The sequence below is a fragment of the Anser anser genome (genome assembly GCF_964211835.1).
Source record: "Anser anser genome assembly, chromosome: 12".
In the NCBI taxonomy this organism is placed as follows: Eukaryota; Metazoa; Chordata; class Aves; order Anseriformes; family Anatidae; genus Anser; species Anser anser.
Window position 1 is genome coordinate 23,680,787 of NC_139733.1, and position 21,657 is coordinate 23,702,443.

At 49.6% G+C, this 21,657-nt stretch overlaps 1 protein-coding gene across 1 annotated transcript in view; it reads right to left on the reverse strand.

Annotated features, from left to right (window-relative positions):
• Positions 1-21,657, reverse strand: part of PLXND1 (plexin D1) — an 80,890-nt gene that overhangs the window by 8,715 nt on the left and 50,518 nt on the right. The window contains exons 20-32 of the mRNA XM_083795530.1: positions 19,806-19,920; positions 18,625-18,732; positions 17,811-17,923; positions 16,452-16,559; positions 15,204-15,334; positions 14,328-14,526; positions 8,397-8,543; positions 6,185-6,341; positions 5,020-5,123; positions 3,892-3,955; positions 2,637-2,671; positions 1,156-1,260; positions 166-329 (exon numbers count right to left, since the gene is read on the reverse strand). Coding sequence (XP_083651656.1) covers positions 166-329; positions 1,156-1,260; positions 2,637-2,671; positions 3,892-3,955; positions 5,020-5,123; positions 6,185-6,341; positions 8,397-8,543; positions 14,328-14,526; positions 15,204-15,334; positions 16,452-16,559; positions 17,811-17,923; positions 18,625-18,732; positions 19,806-19,920 — 1,550 coding nt within the window. The remainder of the gene's footprint in view (positions 1-165; positions 330-1,155; positions 1,261-2,636; positions 2,672-3,891; positions 3,956-5,019; positions 5,124-6,184; positions 6,342-8,396; positions 8,544-14,327; positions 14,527-15,203; positions 15,335-16,451; positions 16,560-17,810; positions 17,924-18,624; positions 18,733-19,805; positions 19,921-21,657) is intronic.

Genomic DNA, 21,657 nt, shown 5'->3' on the forward strand with positions numbered 1-21,657 from the left:
CTCCGAACCCACTCATTTGGGCTCATTTTTCAGCCTTTCCCTGTTTTCCAAGTTCCTCATTGGTTCTACTTCTAGCAGCCTAATGGTTAATCCAGGACACCAAGGCTTTGCAGCTGCTGCTCTGAGAGATGTAAGGAAAGAAAGAAGAGGTCTTCTCTTCCAAACCTGTTGGTCTTCCAGATGTGCATAGTGTCAGGATCGGTGATCCCTCTTTTCTCTGCTTGCTCCTCTAGGAAGTCAAAGAAATACTTCACGGCCACAGGCGGCTTGTCATCTCGGATACTGAGAATGGCTTTGAACAAGTCATCCAGGAACTTCTGCAGTGTGCCCTGTGGGACAAGCATACACGATCGAGACTGCAGAAAGCAACAGCACCTGAGCCCCAAAAAATGGTGTGAGGAACTGTGACTGCTACACACAAGGGGAAATACTTTGCTGCCAGTTGGGTAAGTCACAAGAGGAAGGGGATGCTAAAGCAAGGAGGGAAAGGTTTGTTTGTGCATAGTGATATAATTAGCTTGCATTTGGGTTTAATTTCTTTTGGCATCGAGGTTTTCTTTCTTACTGCTAGGATCTCACATCTGTGATTGTTCTGCACAGTAAATACAAAAAAGACTGGAGACTGCTGGCCATTCTTGTGATCTCTGCTCCAGTGAAGCATCATGCTGGGATTAAAGATGGGCTGGGAGCCCAACTGCTGGAGCTAAGCACTCACAGCGAGTGGGGAAGTTCAAATCTGAATTAAGATCACACAGACATTCCTCCTGCTTGCAGAGCTGAGCATCTCCATTCCCTTTCTGAGCAGGATCACTCAATGGGGAGATGGGTTCAGGGCTGAATTGAGCACTGTGAGCCCCAAGGCGGTCAGCATCCATTTCATGTCTAGAGACCCCAGACCTGCACTTAGGGAGATTATATGGGGCTTCACATAGCAGCGCTGCTCTCAGAGGGAGAGCTGCAGAGCTAGAGGGGACCAAAAAGCCAGTGGAGCCCAGCAGCTTTGCTGAAGACTCCCTGAACATTCAGGACAGATGAATCCCAAAGCCCTTTGAATGTGACTGGCCCTGCAGCACTCCTGTCTTAGACCAGTCTTCTTGCTACAGGCTGCAAGGAACACTCCCACTTGCTGTAAGCAACCATGTTCCCACCTCCTACCTTTGTAGAGAGCAGCCTGGTCAGGTAGATCTCCGGTAGGACTTTCTTCCTATGGCTTTGTCTGTGGGACTTCTTATGTTCAACTGATTCATCAGTTGGAAGAACCTGGTCCAATATAAAACATATGTTCAGAATGCTCCTCCCCGGAAGTGTCACACTGAATTTTCATTTAACTATAGAATTTCAACTGCATATACAATCCAATTAAAAAGCAGTTACTTGTTATAAATACACCCTTATATGGCTTCAGAAAAGTAATTCATAATATTCAGTTTTTCTGACATTTGTTGCTCTTGCTCTCTTTATTGCCTCTCTCAATCTAGACAAAGAAAATGAAACAATCAATCTCACTTTGCAAGTTAGTCTGTTTGCCTTCCTGCTCTCTGTGAAGTATTCCTGTGTGGCTGCAGTTTAGGTTCCCAGAAACAAGAACAAGGCTTCCATGGAAAGCAGCTTTTCTTAGATTTGGAAAAAAAGTGCAAGAACAATCAGCCAATATTCCTACCCTGGGCTTTTTAAAAACAAAAATAAATATTCCACAGGTCAGGTCGGTTAATTACTGCTCTCTAATGACCTAGCAAGCCATTTAAGTACATCTTGGCATTGTTTCATATGTGCACATTCAGTTTTCTGTCCCTTCTCCCTCCTCGCTCCTGTGTATATGTGTGCATGTGCACGTGCATGTGTGCATTGTGTATGAGTATTCAGCATGGAAACTTTAGCAGAGAAAAAAAAAGCTATACAATACTGTTGTTGTCCTTAACACTTTTTTTTCCTAACAGCTTTTAACAACATTTAGCACTTCGTACTTCCAGAGTGGTGCACAAGCAGGAACTAATAAATCTCCCCAGCCCTGGGAAGCAGGCAGAGTGCCAGCAGCTCCTACTAGGTGACTTGACCAAGGCTGTGCAGAATGTACCTGGTGGCACTGCTCCATGCTCAGATTGCACTTCTGAACTCTCCGTGGCTGCTGACAGCTGGATCAGACCACAATAATTACTTTGCTGTCTTGATAATTTATTATTATGTCCCATAGTACTAAAGCTTTTCTACAGATAACCTTTCTGCTCCTTTTTGGGCCTCTCTGAGAAAACTAACGACCGCTGATACAGCCTGTTCATCACATCTGATGGTTCAGCCCACAGAGATGAATTAAGTTAATATCAGAGAGGCTGCAAAGATATTCCCTTCTTTCATCACATACACTAAAAAAATAGGAGCCCAGAGACTTAAGTGCAGGTGAAGAGAGAGATGGCTGCACACACACAGCCTTACCGGTCGCCCTTGCTCCCAGCGTTTCTCAGGCTACCGACAGCTCTGGCCATGCGGTGCGGGGAGGGGGGCCCGGAGCCGCCACATGCGGCAGGGAGCTGGCAGCACCGCTGCCCACCCGCTGCGGACACCGCGCCGCGCCGCCACCCCCGCAGCCACCAGCCGCAGCCGGCCACAAAGCTCAGCAGCTCGGGGAGCAAGATACTTACTAAATGGAAGTACTTCTCGGTGTCCAGATCCTTCACTGTGAAGAACAAGAGAGACACAGCAGCTTAGTCTGAGGACCCGGACCGAAACCTGCCTACGCACACTCCATCTGTGTCAGGACGTGCGTTCTGCTTTCCACAAGAAGTGCAAACACCTAGCTGGTGCTTCTGCCCCCTGCAATATCAGCACTTTTCTTTGTTTTGGCAGTGTTTATCTATTGCCTCCCTGGGGGGGGAGGTGGGTACCTCAGGAAGCACTTTAAGGGGTGCTTTAAGTCTCCCAAGGGGTGTTGCAAGAGGAACCTAAGAGGGTGTGAGAGCAGGATTAGCACAGGGCCTCTCCTGCATGCCGCCCCTGCTCCGGGTGCCCACAGCGCCGCGATGGCCTGCTAACGTCTCCCAGCATTTGTCCCCGGGGCAGCCACGGCCCGGCCGCCTGTCCTCACGCTAACGGGCAAAAGGAATCCCACTGCAGAGACCGACTGTGTGCAGATGGCCTGAAAGACAGAGCGGTTGAAACTCTTTTTCTAATGTGAATTTTTGTCTCCTTCTGCATGTTTTGACTTTCTGTGCACCTGAAACCTAGGTGTATGCTGGCAATAAACTGAGCATGGGAGAGAAAGGGATTTTCAGTCCTGTGGTTTCAGATTCTTACTTTTCTTTCACTGCGTTAGCACAGATTCAATGCAAACCTCCAACAAGCGTGTGAGAAGAAAGGTTCAAACACCTTTAGCTTAAAGGTTGGGCAAACAGAGAGGGGAAGATACTGGAAAACAATTTTTTAAACCAGAAACACAAACATGACATCGGGAACTTAAACATGACAAAGCAAACAACATACACTTGCATCTCCCACAATGTGTATATCAGAAATGCGTACTTCTCAGACCTCAATGTCTCCCACAGAGCAAGAGGAGGCACAAAACCCCAGTCGATTTTTCCATCTTTGCAAGTGACAGACAAGCCTTAAAAAGGCAGACAAACCTACAGACGCATCCAAAGACCTGCCCTCGGCAGCTTCACACTCAGCGGCCGCCAGGCACGAAGCTGAGCGATGCCCAGCTCTGCCCCACACCTCCGGGAAGCGGTGCTCTGCAGGGGCTGCCAACACCAGCGCCACATGGGCTCATGCTGCACTGCAGCATCTGGGCAAGGGGCCCAGCAGCCAGCTCTCAGCATCACCTCCGAGACGCCCCTCCATGCACACAAGTGCCTCTGCCCCGCCACCAGCAGCAGGGGAGGAGAAGGGAGATACTACCTCTGCTCAGTGTGGCATCCTTCTTGTCCGACAAGCTCATGGCCAGTGACGCCCCTTCAGGGATCTGCAGAGGAAGGGGTGAGCAGACATTTAATGGTGACAGCACCCTGGCAGCACCTCCCAGCCAGCCAGGGATGGACCCGGGCAGCTCCCAAAGCCTGGGGATGCTGGTGCAGCGGCTGCTCTGCCACAAGCATACCCCTGCGACTGCCCTGCCCCTGCACCCCTGCATGGGAACTGGTAATAATGGCGCTGCCCTACTGGGAAAGGCTTTTTTAAGGGCAAATACAAGGTTGGGGCATTCTCAAATGATGGGAATCAGGCAAATATATGTATCCAAGATAAATTTTTGGCATGTCGACACCAGGTAATTTGAAAAAGAAAGAGTGTTGGGCTGTGCAGACACTGCTTTGCCTTTTCCCAGGGAGTGAGAAGGAACCTAAATGCAGGCTGAGGACTCACTGGGGCAGGGACCATCTCTTTGTTCTGCATCTGGCTCTCAGCACAGCAGGGCACTGAGCCAGAAGTGGGGCTCTGTGGCACTGCTGTTACACAATTAATAAGTACTCAGTTCCATTTTTGATTTTCCATGCACTGTTACAGAGCAGTGAGGATTATGCTTCCAAATGTATCAAGGAATGGGGAAATCAAATAAAAAATTCTGGTTTTGTTTAGTTTTAAAGGAAAACTAGTCAAGAGAACATTTTGGTTTGCCACATTTCTCAAATTTTTGGCCTCTTCTCAGCGGCATCCCTAGCCTCTGCTCTCAGGGCAGGCAGTGACAATTGTGCTAGTGATTTCAGCAGGGGCATGGATCAAGAGCTGAGTGATACTAATCAGCCAAGCTGGTGGCCATTGGGAATAGGAGCTTTTTTTTTTTTCCTCCTCTTTCTGTTGTCAGTAATAACTTGTTTTGCATGAAGAGTGTTTAATTAGTTTCAGTGTGTTGCAATATTAACGAGCTTCTCGCCAGGGCAGATGTCTATTCCCCGGAAGCTCTCTTGGAGCTATGGCAACCTTCCTGCTTGTTTCTGATAATCCTGTTTTTGGAGGAGGAACTGCCGCTCGCCCCTGAGGCCAGGCAGGCTCCAAGGAAGCAAAGCTTTTCTGCAGCGCTGGCAGGTTTACCTTGTAATGTGCTAATGTGTTGAGCTTCTTCCTGCCGTCCTCCACCACCGAGGTGTCGTCGAGGTCCCGCAGGATGTAGCTGTCGGTGCTGGTGGCAAACCACTCTGAGCAGACAGAGGGGAGAAGTGAGTGCCCAGCCTGGAGGAGGCTGGCGCAGCAGGACCGAGGGCTCCTGGCGGGCACCACGCCAGGCAGCACACGTCCGCCGCACAGCACCACTGCAAAGGCCTCCGGGGCTCTCTGCAACTAAAGCAGGTGTGCTTCACTCCTCCAGGGCTAAGCCCAAAGCAGGGGATCTCTGGACTAATGCAGGACTGGATGGCCCTGGGAGAGGTGACAAAGGCTCTGCTCAGCAGGACTGGTAAGGAGCACCCCTCCCCAGTCCCTGTCCCTGTCTGGTCCCTCGGGGCCATGAGGCACCTGCCTCGCACCACACTGTGCGGGTGAGACGCTGCGGGGCTGTGCACGTGGCTACCGAAGGTCGGTGGCGGCTCCTGACGGGGCAGAGCCTGTCATGGCCGGGGGACGTGCCACGAGCACCAGGGAGAGGAGCGCGACCCGGGCACTGCGCCAGCCCAGCGCGTTCTCCCAGGAAGACTCCCCCGGCACCGACTATGCTGAATTCCACGCCTTGCGGCTCCTTGTGCCAGCTGTTGTGTGGCATGGAGGCACTGAGGCCAGCGTGGTTTTCTCTTCACAGTACTGGGCTTGGATTCTTCTTAAGTTCTGGGAGGAGGAGTTGTCCACTGGGTAAATTAATAACACAACTGAACCCGTGGACAGGTAGGAGCCCATGGGCTCATTTATGGCTGCTTATGGAGAGACACGTATTAATGAGCCATGTGCAGACCCAAGAGTGTTTTAGAGAATACCACTTCTGGGGTTTACTAATACGGGCTTCAAAGGACGCAAGTCCAAGCACCCCTCTGCTCACCTTGGGCTTTCCTAAAGCTCCTTTCCAGTTACATGGCTCCCTCCTGCCCACCAGGATCTGGTCCCATCACTTATTCCTGAAGACAGTCCTCAGGAAAAGGCTGTCTTGAGCCAGCCCTCTCCCAGTGCTACTCCACCCAGCACCCTCCGACAGACACCAAGAGCTACTGTGCAACATCAGCGCCTTCATCCGCCGGTAGGGGCTGGCCTGTCCAACGCAGCCGTTCCTTACCAAGGTCAACGTCTTCCACCCTTGGCCACTGGGAGTAGGGGACGTTCTTGCAGAAGGCCTCCAGGATCTTCTCTTTCACTTGGCTGAGTGTGTCTGTGTCCATGGCCCTGACGCTCAGGGAGTCCATCCCACAGCCTTGGAAAGAGACGTTGAGGTTCTGCGGGCAGAGGCCAAGCTAGGAGTGAGGAGCGGCAACCTACCCAGCTCTGCTGGCTCTCACGGACACGCGGCGCTGCAGCACCACACAGCTCTTGCAGCCGCCTGCTGGGCGCTGCACTGCTGGAAGTCAGGCTGAGCAGATGTGGTCAGCTACATTTTTATCATAGAATCATAGAATCATTTTACCGCTAGTGAAAACCGCTAATTTATGACTGAATTTATTGATGAAGCCAGGAGGACGTGGGGAGCAGCGCTGCACCCTCCTTTCATGCTGCCTTACTACTGGGCCTGAGCCCTGGTGCGCAGAGACCTCCTGTGTGGTGGGAGGGAAGTTCAGCCCTGCCACCAGCCGTGTTCTCAGCTTCTTGGCTCTGACCAGCGACTAATGGGGCTGCTAAGGCTCATTGCCCTGCCTCTTCCTAACACAATTGGCCAGGCTGCTCTGTTTAAACAAGCTTTAAGCACACTGCATACTGGGTCTGATGCCACTCGGGTATTCAACACCCCCAGCATGCAACAACCTGTTGGAGAAGGTAACTGAACAGTGGGATCATCAGCTGCAAGGGGCTGTGGGCTGCTGCAGATACCACTCAGACCTCGGGGACGCCCTGCTTCTGCTATAGTCACAGCAGAAAGCTGCAGGGCAACCAGAGTGACTCTCTTCCCACAAAAAATCCTCTCCTCTTTGGTAGATGCTCCCATGCCACTCAAGCGAGGAGAGGGATGCAGAGCACAGACATCTCCTCGCACAGGATCTGCAGACCCAAAGGTCACGAGCACAGCGCTGCCCACCTGCCCGCTGGGGGCTTCATCCCAAGGCTGCCTCAGCGCTACCTCCTGCTTCTGTCCTCCTCTCCTCAGTGTGTACGAACAGAGGGCCACTCTGTGCGTTCGGTTAGCTGGGAATGCAGTTCTGAAGCCAGCTAGCTACCTCATTTGCAAGCCCAGGTCAGGAAGCTGTGCAGAGGCCAGGAGCATTGTTGTATCTAAGCACAGCTGCCTCTTAGAAGGACATACGGTAAATGTGAGATGGATGGCTGGGATTCTCACAGCCTATCGGTTCCTTCGCAAACACTGCTTTCTAGTATCAGGATACACACCCAGCACCCCTGGTGATGACAATGTGAATGCACAGATGGAGTCCAATTTTTGCCATAGCATTAAATGAAGATGAATTTTCACTTTGTATACTGTGTGGGTGTTTTTTAAAGCAGAGGTTTGGTTACCAGCAATGCAGGGGATTGCCAGTGAGTTAGCCCTGCAGATGCTTGCCTTCCTCCAACACACTCTGCTCATACTTTTGCTTCTCTTCTTGCAAACAAAGTAGGAAGCAGCTGTACTTCCTTGCTCAGACTTATGAAGTTACCATTTCTGCTGAGAAAGATAATACTTTGCGTCCTGCTGCTAACCCCTCTTGGTCTGTGCTGTAAATTTACAGGTCAATTGGTAACAGGAATCTGAGAGGCTGTGGAGCTCGAACCTGCTCTGAGTTACAGTGATGCACATCTGGGGTAACCCACTGACTTCAGTGAAGCTGCTCCAGATTTATGCCAGGTAATTGAAAGCAGGGTTTGACCCAGGCTCTGGAAAGGCGTCTGCTGAATTATGTGTCAGGCAGTGAAGGGAATGAAGTCCACACACAGCCCTGCTCTGCCTGGTTGCTGCAGGAGGCAATTTGCAGAACCGCTTTTCAGCACCATGTGGTGACACCCTGCACGCAGCCCAGGATGCAAGGCCATAGCCAGCACCTTCTCACTGGTAGTGAAGACACTGATTTGCTGGTAGTAGTGAACTGGTTCTGTCAACAGTTTGAACAAGGCAGAACAAATTTTCCTGCCCCCCTCCACCCCTAATCTAACCACATCAACAACCACCACGGGCTGGACATGAAAACAAGCAGTCATTACAAGCCTTGCTCCACAGCCAGGAGCCCAGGCATCAGCGAGGTGCCCACACAAGTGCATAACTCACACGGGTATCACACGTGTGTGGGCACGAGCCCCCCGCGGGCACAGCTACCTCACCGCACCCTGCTGGGGGGGGGGATACTCACCCTCGGCTTCGCCTCAATGTTCTCCCGCAGGAGCCACTCCTCGTTGAGGGTGTACCTGGCTTTCCCCGTGATGGCATCGATAGAGCCTTTGTTAATCTGCTGCTTGATGGCACAGATTAACAGGAAGAATGGCTCGCCAACTGTCTCCTGGGGAAAGGGAGAGAAATCCACGTCAGCAAACTGGACCTGGTGGCAGCACAGATGGGGCAGGCTCTGCAGGGACCCTGGGGTAGCGAACCCCCCAGCGCCCCTGGCTCTACAACCCCACATGGTGCTCAGGGCCATCGCTCCTGTATGCCTGCAGCACCTCTTCTCCAAGCCTCTCAGAGGCTGCCCAGAAACCCTCGGACTCGGGCCACATGGCAATGCAGACAGGAAGGTGGGCATTGCAGCTGGCTGCAACCATGGGCAATTTTTTTTGGGGGGGGGGGGGGGATGAGCTGTGATTGTCAGCCTCAGTGTACCCCATCCAACTTTACAACAGGCAGTGCAGGTTGTGAACTACCACCAAAAGGCTATGCCAGCATTTTATATCATGGGCAGAGACTTAGTCACTGTTCAGAAGGCTGGGGCACAAGCACAGCTGTGCCAATGGGTACATACGCGCGCAACGCTTGGCAACAATACAAATGTACATTAATTGACATGGGAAATTAAACATGAACATCAGGAAGAATCTGGCATACTCCTGTACAGCAATGTTTCTTGCAGCCTGACAGAGCCTATACGGTATAACATATTGCACTCTGCAGGACAAGGAATGAGGCTGATGTGCACAAAAGCCAGATCTAGAGGGACATCTGGATGCGTAACTTTCTCATAAAGGTATTGGCTGAACCTCTCTTTGTGCTGCCTGGTTTGCCCTTGGAATCCATGGGACTAAGGCCACTGTGTGCATACCCTGTGGCTCTGGGAACCAGCGTTCATACTGCTCATACCGCAGCAGAGCCTTGATCACAGCAGAAGAGAAAGGATCAGGGTCAACCAAGCTGTTCCCACATGATGGCAATCAAACAGACCATTTCACTCCTTACATTTGTCAAACTTCGTCTTATAGGATAGATGTGAATTGTGACACTGCTGCAGTAAAAACAAAAAGCATAATAGGGACCAGCTATTTGTGACACGGTTCAGCTACACGGTTTAATGCCAGATTTCTGATCCATTTATGTCTGTTACACTGATGTGCAAGTAAAACACAAGCAATTTTCTTAAGAAACGTTTCAGTACTGGAGTACATCCCACTCTCCCTAATGTTCATGTGCAATTTCCTTCAAATGAGGCAAATGCAAATTATTGCACATTTATGTACTATCCGAGCATCTCACACACCCCTGCACAACCATTCCTGCCATCTGAAATCCTTCTCAAGACAACAGATATCAAATGATTTTGATATTTCTCAGCTAGGAGCTGCTAAATCCTGTTCAATCTGCTTCTTAATTAAGACTTGGTGATTATTTTATTCTAATTGCCTTATAATTGCTAAAGCAATTAGTTTGATGTCAATTTTGATTCGGCTGCATTCAGAGCAACTGACATTAAGACACTGCAGCAGGGCTGTAGGTGGGCATGCGCCATCTGTGCCATGGTGCATTTTATTTTCCAAGGGCAACTTTTTTTATGAACATGGGGAAGTTCCTTGGGCCTTCTGCTGGGGTTTAATGACTTCTTGCAATGCTCCTTCTGAGCACACAACACAAAACGTGCTCTGAAGCAGAGTCGCTGGTGCTTGAAATGGAGGAAGGTATGGCTTCCAGAAAGGAGAGGGACACGTGAAGTCATGTGGCTAAGGAGAAGTCAAGGATTGCAAACAGAGAGGAGAAAGTGTCAGAAGACACAAAGAAAAGTTAGTTTCTGAGAGAAAGGCAAGATTATGAGACAACAGGCAAAGGGATTACATTGACACCGAGACATCGCCAGGTTGCACTACTTTGCATCACTAGTGTGATGCAAACTGGCACGCTGCCACACTGACCCGATGCACGAGGTGCTGACAGACCGTAACAACAGCCCTGCCACAAACAGGAGCTCTGCTTGTGCTCGAACACGCAGTGAGGATGATCCCGAGGCTAGATTCAGCGCCAGCTTTTGGAGCCTGCCCTGTGCCCCTTGGGAAGCTCTGGTCCTAGACACAGCTCCAGCCACAGAGGGAAGTGAGGGTGCTGCGAACCGCTACATAAAAACTGAGCCAGTCCTGCTGATACCAGGGCTCTTTAATGCCTGGAACCAGCAGACACTGCATGGGTCGAAACTGATCATGTGGCACCTTCTTGCAAATGGAAACACTCGATGGAAAGGGGGCAGCCTGAGAAACTGGTGAAATGGGTGTTTCAAATCCTGCCGCAGTGTGAATGAACAAGATCTTTTCTCAGGACTCGCCTCACAGGAAATAAACTACAGTGCTCAGCCTGCTAGATACTATTTCTGTTTGTCTTCTTGGCTTTCAGACTCAGGAACTGTGGGATGTTATGGAAATCTGCAAAAGTGCTAATCAGACAGCAAATTTCAAAGAGGGGAAAGAAGGGCTGGCAGGCAGGGACGAGAGATAAAATGGCAAGCTTGGAAACCTCAAGCATTGTTCAGAAAATTCATCTGGAAACAAATCAAAACTGACTTTGGACTTGGCTAGTTGGGAGAAAGGAAGTTTAACTAAAAGAGATCAGTGCTGATTCAGGACAAAAATTACTTTTAAAAAAACACACTCTGGGGCCTTTTTTTCCTCCTATTGTGAATGTATTTTAATGAGACTTCATTTTCATTTTTGACTGAACTGTTACAGGCTCTTAAAGCTATCCAGGACACTCAAATAACTTTACAGTAATGGAAAGCACAGTTTAGGCTGGCATTACTTGAACTCCTTCATACATGATGAGTGTGGGAGGGCTTGGGTTTTATATGCTTGGGAAAAGAAAAGATTCAGAGCAGACTGGATTCACATGTTGCTGCCCTGCTAACAAGGCTGACCAGTCACTAGAGATGTCCTCACAGGAACATGCTACAGTCATTTCCAAAAAGTCTTGGTGAGGCTGGGGTGGGAAAAGCACAGTAAACAGCTGCTTGTCCCAGGTGCCAGCTAATTTTAGGATGATTATCTATTTGCATAATGTGCCAAACCTCAGCTCCATCCCCCATGCAAAATTTTGGGAAATTTGGACACAGATCTAAGTGCTGTATTTCAGGTCCTTAATTTTCATTTAGCTACCAGTCCCCTGATCCTGTTAGGGGCTAGGCAAAATGGTACAAAGGTATTGCACAAGGAAGGCTCTTTTCAGCATTTTTCCATCATTTTATGTGTGTTTCTCATACAGTTTTGCAGAATCCAAGATCTACAACAGTTGTGTAAATGATGCAAGTTTTCAAGCACTTTCTAATTCCAACCCCAAGGAGCAAGCCTCCCGCTACTCCTTCATCCTATCTCCTGCAAGCATTTCACCCTGTCAAAGTGGTAACTCCATTGCCTTCAGGTGCCCTCCGTATGTTTAACCACGAGTGACTGTGGCCTGCCACTTCTTCCCAGTTGAAGACAGCTCCTTCAAAGCATTTTCCCCCAAAACACAAATGGACGGACTGTTAGGCAGAGCATTAATACAAAACAAATGTTTCGAGCATGTAGAGTTGACTTACAAGGGAAAATACAAGCACTTGGAATTTTTCCACTGAACAACGGCAGGGACCTTTGCAGCAGCTGTTTCAAATAGACGTTGTGATTAATGGGGATAATTCAGGAATGAGAACCAGACCCATCGTCACATGTCTGAGAGCCCAGTGCTGCAGGCAGGCGGGCAGCCTCTTTTTTTAACCAAGGAATGCCTCTCTGAGGGCAACAGAGTTTGATCTGGAGGGACGCAAGGCACATGGGAGTGTTTGACTATCGCTAATATTTAAATAGCTTTCTTGAGCTAAAAGCAGCTCATGCAGGGAGGTGCTTCAGAGGCTCCACACTTGGTTTTGCAGCAGGGAAGGCTCTGGCTCTGCTCAGGCTGCTGGCCCTGGGCTGGGACCTCTCCATCCCTGTGCACAGCAGCGGCTCGTGTCTGTTTGCAGCCCTCTCGTCCAGGGAGGGACAGAAGCCTCTCCAGACATTTCTGTCTCATCCATCCCCTTCTTCCCATGTCAGCAGGCAGCAGCTTTTCCTCCAGTTGTGCCCCCCACCTCCACTGCGGAGCCCATGATGGACAAGCCTCTTGGAAATCAAATCTTCACTGCACTCTCTTACGGTGAACGTTTGCCATTCAGAAATGGGGAACAGGCTGCGCCAGGGGGTGCAGCAATGGTCCTGACTGCTGTAGCATCAGGCTGAGCACACAAAGCGAGGAGGGGCGCAGAGCCCAGCACTAGGCACTAGCTCCAGCCAGAGCAGGCTGGACACGGGCAAGCGAGCCCAGCAGCACGGCCCGTGGCATGCCACCAACCTGGCCCTGGCTGCACTGCACCGACAGCCTGCCCATGCCACCCTGAGGCCCGTGGCAGGCAGGCGGCCGGGCGGCTTCAGCTGACGGCGGGCACCAGTGTCGTTCTGCATGGGCAGCCCCGGCCCCGGCCCTGCGGCGGGCACCCAGAGAGGCCTGCTGCTGGGGCCACCTCCCCGCCAGGTGCCACGGGGGTGGTGGCACAGGCGCTCGGGAGCTGCGTCACCATGAATTAGCTCTGTAACGTGCCCGCTTCCTCAGGCCCACGTGATAAGACTTGACTTTCTTCCCTCTTTATTTTTTTTTCCCCTGAGAAAGCCTTCTTGCACAATGTCCATTTTTAGCAGAACTGGAGCTGGATCAGATGCCTCACATGTGGGCTCCACTCTCCAAAAGGAGAGATCAGCACTTTTTCTCCCCAGTGGTTAAACTACAGGCACAAAAACTAAAGATTAAAAAAAATTCACTAATTCACTCTTTTCTTCTCTGACAGGCTGGAAAGCCATGCTCCATCAGCACAGCCATCCCTTTTCATTCCCGTGACTTTTCTTTCATTATGGTGCATAATTATGCGAGCTAAAATGAAAGATTAAGAACTACAAAGCCACAAGATTTAGAAGAAAAAGTGATCATCATCTGGGTTCAGAAGACATGATATGTACAAAGACAATGAGGTATTGCTTCTGTGGCTATAGCAAACACTTTGCAAAAGAGATTTTTCAAAAGGCCTTTTCTAGGCTTTCCCCTGTGAATATAATGGGGTGTCCTCCAATTAGCTGCTGTGGAATCAATTATGTTATTGCTCAATTCTTCTGGGAAATTCCAACCAGAACTGGCAAGCATTGGAGATAAAGCACTGAGCAGATGGAGATGCTCTGAGATGCCAAATATATTCCTTTTTGGTTACTGTAGGAAGATAGTCAGGCTTCTGGGACAGACATCCCCCATCTCCTGCTAAGACTCGTCTGGGCAGCGTGGAACCACAAGGACATGTCCAGAGCGAGGAACACCACACACAAGTGGGCACTGGCAGCTCAGCAGCCTTCCTGCCCCTGCGCCGCGATCCCCTCCTGGGCTCTTGCACTAGAGACAAAATACTGAACTAGCTGGCAACCAGCAGTAAGGCTATGTGAGCCGGGCAGGGAAAACAACAAATAACTGGAACTGTTCCCAAAACCTCGAGCCATTGTGGTTATTTTTCAATTCCCCTATGAATCTCTTCTCAAGCATGGTAACAAATGCTAGCTAGTGCTCTGGCCTTACAAAAGGCAGGCCACACCAGGAAGCCTGCCATGAAGTCTGATCACAACAAATTACCAGGCAGAAATGGAGAAGCAGCCGAACTCACAGTTGCTTTTTCACACTTGAACCTTTCAATCTGTTGGAGTTTGTCAACCATTAGTGACACGGCAACTGGCAAAACTGGCAAGTATTTAGGTCCTCAGCTGACATGTCCCTTGCTACCCCTGCATGCAATGCCAAACCTGCACCTACAACAGTACTGATCTGTTTATCTTACTCTGAGATAGCTGTACATGCAGATGGACATCCAGTTGGTGAGCATCTTCTCCACTACAGATTCAGTTCTCCTCAGCATCAGCTTGGGATTTTTGGAAGCTGAAGCATCAATTAGATCCACCAGGAGGTCCTTCATGATGCTGGTGTAATATTCCAGTTTCCCATGCAGCGCAATAGTAAGCAGAGAGGCCAAGTTACACCTGAAGAATAGAATTGTGTATGACTTAAGCACTGACACAAGAAGACTAAGTTGACAACTATCATTAACATAAAATAGCGCAAAGGCAGTGTTTCTGATAATTTTCATGAGCTCTCTCAATGGTGTTAAACTTCAAAGCCTCTTTCAACGCTGCAGGACCTCAGGTCAGCCTGCACACTCTTACTAGTAAGCCAACTGTTCAGGGACACAAACACTGCACAAGCAGGTCACACATTGCACCTTTTGGTGCTCTTCAGGGTAATGGAGAAGGTTTATGGCCATTCATTTCTAATAGAAAAGTGGGATGCCAGTGTAAGTCAACCTTCAGGTGAAATGCATGTCTCTAGACAGGGGCCGGATCACTTATGGTTTAGGGATCAATCTGTCTTGCCCAGCTGCCAGGTCTTTGGTTCAAATTTAGCCTAAATGATCAGCGGCTAAAAGCCACAGGTCTACAGAAAATGTTCATATAGGACAGGTGACATGCTCAACAGCTCCCTCCTCAGCAACCTCTTGGGGCAAAGCAGGAGCCATACAGCCACCTTTCAGAGCAGAGACCATGAGGCAGCACTCAAGGCTACTAAGGCTCTAGCACCAGCCTCCTGCAGGGCATGAATACCCCCTTCAGACAGGCTGGCTGCCTGTGTGGCTCTTCATATGGTCTTTTGAAGCTCATACCTGTCTCTAACAGCAAAGTCCTTCTGTTGCTCAAGAGCATGGACAAAAACAATGAGAAAGTGCTTGTTGTTGAGCAAGGTGGAGAACAGTGATATTCCTTCTTCCATATTGGGTCTGCAGTTTTCAGGGATCTAAGGAGAAAAATTAGAAAACAGCGTAAGAAAAACACTGCTTGTTGTTTTCTCCCAGCCTTCATCCTACCTGACTGCAAGGATGTCCCTGCTGAGCAGAGAGGTACTGTCCTGAGAGCCCTGTACTCCCTCTGCTTATACTAGCCAACAGCATGCTTCTGTGGTGAAGGCACAACTGCATCCTGGGCTGCATCAGAAGCAGCATGGCCACCAGGCCAGTGGCAGTGACTGTTCCTCTCTGTTCAGCACTTGTGAGACCATCTGGAGTAGTGCACCCAGTTTTGCCCCCTCCCTTTGAGATGGACATTGACAAAAAAAAAAAAAGCAAGTGCATCAGAGGGCTGCCAAAACAATTAGGGGACGGTTGCACACAGTGTACAAGGAGAGGCAGAGAGACCTGAGGCTGTTCAGCCTTAAGAAGAGGTGGTGAAGGGGATAACTTACTATGGCCTTCAGCTGCACCATGGGAGGGTAAATAAGACAGAGCCATGCTCTTGTCTGTAGGTACAGTGATAGGATGAGAGGCGAGGGACACCAGATAGAGCACGGGACATTGATTACATATTACGAAGAAAGTTTTCACCTTTAAGGCCATCCGGCACTGAAACAGGAGCCCCAAGGGGCAGTGGGATTTCCATCCTTGAAGATATTTCACAATCAGCTGGACAAGGCCCTCAGCAACCTGATCTAGTTGGAGCTGCTTTAAGCAGATATCCCTTCCAACCTAAAGACACTCTGATTCTTCAGTTCATGATTTCTTGTTCACACAAAACCCAGCTATGGGATAACGGCTTTTACTGAGTCCCCACGTGGGACTAATTTCATTTATGATGAACTGTGTACAGAACTGAAGTGACATACAATATGGTACACCTGGGAAGAAAGCCCACAGTGAAGCTGGGGAGGATCTTCGGGCAGAGCTTCTTCATGTGAGAGCAGAATTTCACAGATCTATCTTCTCCAATCAGTAAAAGCTGATCCGGTGCTGGTATGTGTTAATTGTTTTGAGTGATCGAGCATTTTCCACACACCACAAGAAAATGCATGGTACTGTCAACACATGTGAGTATGGTTAGCAAACACTCAAGAACATTTGTTTTGTTAGTGGGTTACTCACTTTCCATTCCCCCACCAGGAGCGGATGAGTTTCTTGGACCTGGGACCCCACCTGGGAGCTGAGCTGCTGGGAAGGCAGAATGTAGCACTCCTCATACAGCGAGGAACACTGCAACCAAACACAGCATTAGCAGAGGGCAGCTGAGCCAGGCCAGAGACCTCCTCATGTGCCACACACCACAAGGGAATGAGGTGGAGAGAAATGTCATCGGCACTGAAGACCACCCATTATGAAGAAATGCATTGGAATGGTTTACGAAGCCTTTAAACACTTTGCAAGAGCCTCTTGAATGAGCAAACACCACAGGAGTGGGGGGGAGGCAGATGTCTGAGCAGACACAAGGCTGTTAGGGTAGGGAGACTGCAAATAGACTTATGTGACAGCTAGAAAATCCCAGAAGAGAAAGCATAATAGGAGAGTAAGTCAAAATAGAGAAGTACTGGATGTCTTAACATATGTAACTTTTGAAACAGATGGGAAAAACGTTTAAATCTCTAACATTCATATAGCAGCCTGAATCTTAGAGAGTCTAGTGTGCCTAGATGTATAGAGACTGGATAACTTAAAAACCTGAGTAATAACTACTAATGAAACACTCTGCAGTCATAAATCATCCTCTCACTCCTCACCACCGAAACGCACCAGCCTCAGGGGTGAAATACAGCAGCGGTTAGCAGCACACAGCAATGCGGCAGAGCAGCTGGTGATGGGAATTACGGCATTGTCACGTCTGGTGCTGCCTGGAGGAGGGCTGTGGGTAGACAGACCCAGCCTGCATGCCCAAGGGGCATCTTACTGGGGGCACTGTAAGCCCAGTCACTGGCGGAGAGGAGCCAGAAGGAGAGACGGAGACATCTAATGAGCTCTGAGAACTGGCAGCGCAGCTGGAAATTCTCGGTGGCAAGCTGTGTGGAACAAAAAGCCACCTTTCCCTGAGCACTGACGGGAGATGCCCTTCAGCTTCCTCTCAACAGACAGCAGGGTAAAACTGGAGCCACTGGGAACAAAGGGGTGTCCCCAGCACTGTCTCCTCATGTGAGAGATGCTGCTTCCAGAGGAGGGCATCCAGTGGCACCAAACCGGTGAGCTAGCACAACTCCCAGACCCATGCCTCGTCTGCCTTCTAGCTCCGCCAGGCTCCGGTCATGTGCTGAGCAAGTCTGACCTTACTTCACACCCTGGGAGCTGTGGCTCCACTTTTGATAATAATTAGGGCTGAAATACATGACAACTGCATATTTGACAGTGGAATGATTTTGTTACACTGTAATAACTCTGGCAGAGGGAGAGCAGAGCCCTGTTCTGGTTAGGAAGAAATTGGGTGTGATTAGGTGCCTGTGAAATGTGGTATTGCCTTACCTTGGGAAAGAAGGTCCGAGTGACAAAGTGCTTGTACTCTAGGAACGGGATCCCTTGGCTGCGGTTCAGCTCCTTGGTCAGGTCTGTCATGTCTGTCTGCAGCTCAGCAAAACCTTAGGCAAAGAGACCCGCAGATGGTAAGAGTGCTGATAATCTACCAGCCGAGACAGAGAGCAGGCAGGCTGGCACTGAAATGCATTGCTTGTCTCTTCTGCCTTCTTGAGCCTTCTCCCTTGAGTGGGCTGAAGCAGGGTTTTCTTGTGGAGCAGATTACTTTCAGGGTTTACCTGTCAGTGCTATACATCACACCCTGCAGCACACACAGAGAAAAAATTTCCCCTGCCTTCTGGAGACCAGCCCTGAAGTCTGCTTCTGCAGAAGGATTTCAGTGCTCATGGCAGAAGCATGTACTTAGTGGACAGCAAATGCAGACGCTTGCCTTACTTCTCACATTGCTCTAGCAGGAACGTGTTGCCGGTTTTGTTGTACCTAATCATAAAGCACACTAAAGATTTGTGTGACCTGCAAGCAACCCTCCGATGTGGCTGAGAGCCACTAACCCTGAGACAGGGAAATCAGTGGCACTGGAGATAAGTGGCTTGCCCAAGTCAGGCAGCAAGACAGGGGCAGAGCCACACTTCCAGCCACTAAGCCTCATTCACAAATCCTGCTGAAGCACAAAGGCAATGACAGAAACTCTTCTATAAGTAATTCTATAAATTTCTACAAAGAAGGCGAATGTCTTCAACCCTGCTATTCTGACATCTCCCTCCCAGTCCTGGATCCTCCATGGTGCCCAAGCATGGCGACTTACCTTTGCGAATTTCCTCCCGGATCTGTGACTCCATCTCCTCCATCTGGAGCAGGGTTTTCTGCCAGTAGCGCTCTGCTCTGCGGCTCTTCGTGCAAAACACAAAGAGAGCTGGAAGAGAGGAAAGGAACAAGCCTCTTGGACTAGGGTGCTAACAGCAGCTGAAGCTGGACCAGAGTGGTCCTCTGTTAACGTGGGTGCAGAAAGCTAAACTCAGTGTTGGTTTAACACATATAACAAAACTGGTACTGATTAGGCAGCTGTCAATTATCTGTAAATAAGTAAAACCAGCTGGACTTTAATGATCATGCTGTCACAGACATCTTCAATTTATTTCTGGGCTGTCTATATTCAGATCAATTGCATATTAATGTAGTCCAGCTCATTAATGAATATTGATTTTAGGAGGTTTACTACCTGTATTACAGTGTTCATGTCTGACATTCTTCCCGTACCTTCAGAAATATGTTTGTAATGACTAGTAGTGCATTTAATAAGTAGTGTGCATTGTAACTTTTATTAAAAACAAATCAAATCCCTATTAGAAACACCTCATTTGCTGTGAAATGATGGGTTTCTGGCTGCACAGTTATTCTGGGCACATGATGAAAAAATACCCTAGCCAAAGGACACAGGTGCACTGTGCAGCTTCCAGTGAGGTTAGCAGACTGTTATGTCCGCTCTAGATCTGCAGCTAAGGCTGCTTGCTCTGTTTTTTATACTCTTTGTCAGGCATCTGCCGCTGTCTGTTACTGATAGGTCAGATGGACCTCTGCTCTGTGACAGCCATGACTGTGAGTGAGTCCTATTCATGCTGGTAAGAGTCCAAGATCAGTTTCTCACACCCTTCTTTATTTTGTGTTATAGTAGCTACTCAATACTATTAAGAAGTGTTTGGGGAAAAAGAGTAAAGTTATTTATAAACACCACAGCCTCAAGTAAAAGTGTTAAACTAAGGATTCACCCAGCAAAAGCTCCACACTGCAGGAAGCTTTGATCCTGGGTGCTGGCTTGGTCCCACACAAAGAAGAATGGCTACTGGCTGCATCCAGACCAGTTTCAGATGCTGCTCAATTGCAGCACTTAGAGGTTTCCTAACATATGAGCAAGCAATCTCCACCTCTCCACGTGCACAGAGAAAAAATCTCAACATAGCCTGGAAACACATCATCCTGTTCCCTTACCTACGACAGAGAGAACCAGCAAGATGCTGCAGATGACAATGGAGACGATGATTGCAGTCTCTCCTCCCCCGAGGTGCAGCATTGCAATTGTGTAGTTGAACTTTCCAACTTGGATCTGGAGAGGGACAAGGAGGAAGGAGAAGCAAGAGCTGAGCAGCACGTTACCAAAGGGCTCAGAGGTCAAGCAAGGAAGGGCCCAGGGCAGTGCTCAGCAGACCTTCACCCAAGGACACGCTGGCCCTGCTGGCTCAGCCCACTGGGCTTCTCAGGGAGGCCAGGTTGTGCCTTTCACTGCCAGCCCATGGGGATTGTGTGTGTGTCAAAGCAGCCCAAGTCTTTTCCTGTAAGCCCTGGTGGAAAGCCAAGGCTGACCCACAGCAGGCTGTGGCTCTGTGCCCCTCACAGTGCCACTGCAGGGCTTTGAGGGCAGAGCTGCAGGCTCCATCTCACATCACAGCCCCACCATACCCAGCCCAGAGCACAAGGCAACCCTGTCCTAGAGAACTGACGGTAGCATACGGTACTTGCCATAATACTGTTACTAGAAAATCACTTTCACTAATCATCCAACTTTGTTATGCCTCAGAACAGCCTTTTAGTCCCAGCTGCACTCTCCTTTCTCCTCCAAAAGCAGAACGGCTGCTGCTCAGGAAAAGGAGAGTAAAGAAACTTGAAAGTTTTTGAAATACAAATAAAGTAAGGGAACAAAAATAAATAATAATGCGACCAGAGACAAGTAATGATCTTGTGGTTAAAGCAGTGGACTGAACGTCAGGAGGAGCTGGCTCTGCTCCCAATCCACGCTGCTTGTGGCACCAAGCACAAACTGCTCAAGCTCAGGGCGCTGGTCTCCTGACCACCATAAAGGAAGAGGCCAGCACACATCACAGGCAGGTTGGCAAGTTTTCTCAGCGCTGTTTATAAAAGGTTCTCTACACTTCTGGGATGAAAGGGTTCAACAGCATCATCTGATAAGGAAAACTCATGATACTACATATCTTTCGCTTCTGGAAATGTGTTTCACTTCCCTAAAGAAATGGGAAGTGAGAGAAACTTGAACAAAATATTGAAAGAAGGGAGGAGAAAGTAGGGAAGAGATGGAATGATCTTACAGCTACATCTGTGTCACGGAGCATCTCCACGAAAGGTGTACATTGTGGTTACACTGCAGACAGCTCTCAGCACCCCAGCCCATGCAGTGCCACAGGCAGGGCATCCCACCACATCCATGGCGTGAGACAGGGTGCCGGTCCCTGCGCAGGCGATGGAGAAAGGACGGCCCTTGCGAGGGTGCTGCCGCCACGCTGCGCTCGATGCCCAGGCAGGGCCCAGGCGCTGGGGTGAGACGGAGCCACGAGTGCCTGCAGGTTCTGTGCACGGCACCCCAGCCTCGAGGGTTTCACTTGTTTCATCTGAAACGCTGCAGCATGGCAAGTCCTGCCTACCTTTAGAGCCATTTATTTCCAATAACTCAGCCTTTCATGTTTGCCAGAGGAGAAATCCCATGCTTGCTGTTTGTGTCTAAATGGTTTGGTAATGAACAAAAAAAGGGGTTGAAGGCCTCAGCAACCTTCCCTTGTTTATTTGGACAGTCTATTCAATACAATTTTTGTAAGTGGAATTAATTAGGCTGAACGTTAAATGGCAACACTTCCTGTGGCCACCACAGGGTGGGTGCAGAGATGGGCCAGGCCGCAGTGGGGGCAGCCAGCGCCAGGCAGGACACCGACACAAGCAGCACCAGGACTAAGCCAGCCCGGAACTGAGCCCCATCCCACCAGCACCCTCCAGGAGAGCTGCCCAGCAGCCCCTGAAGCACAAGCCCCCTCCTCAGCACCACTGCTTCACCCCA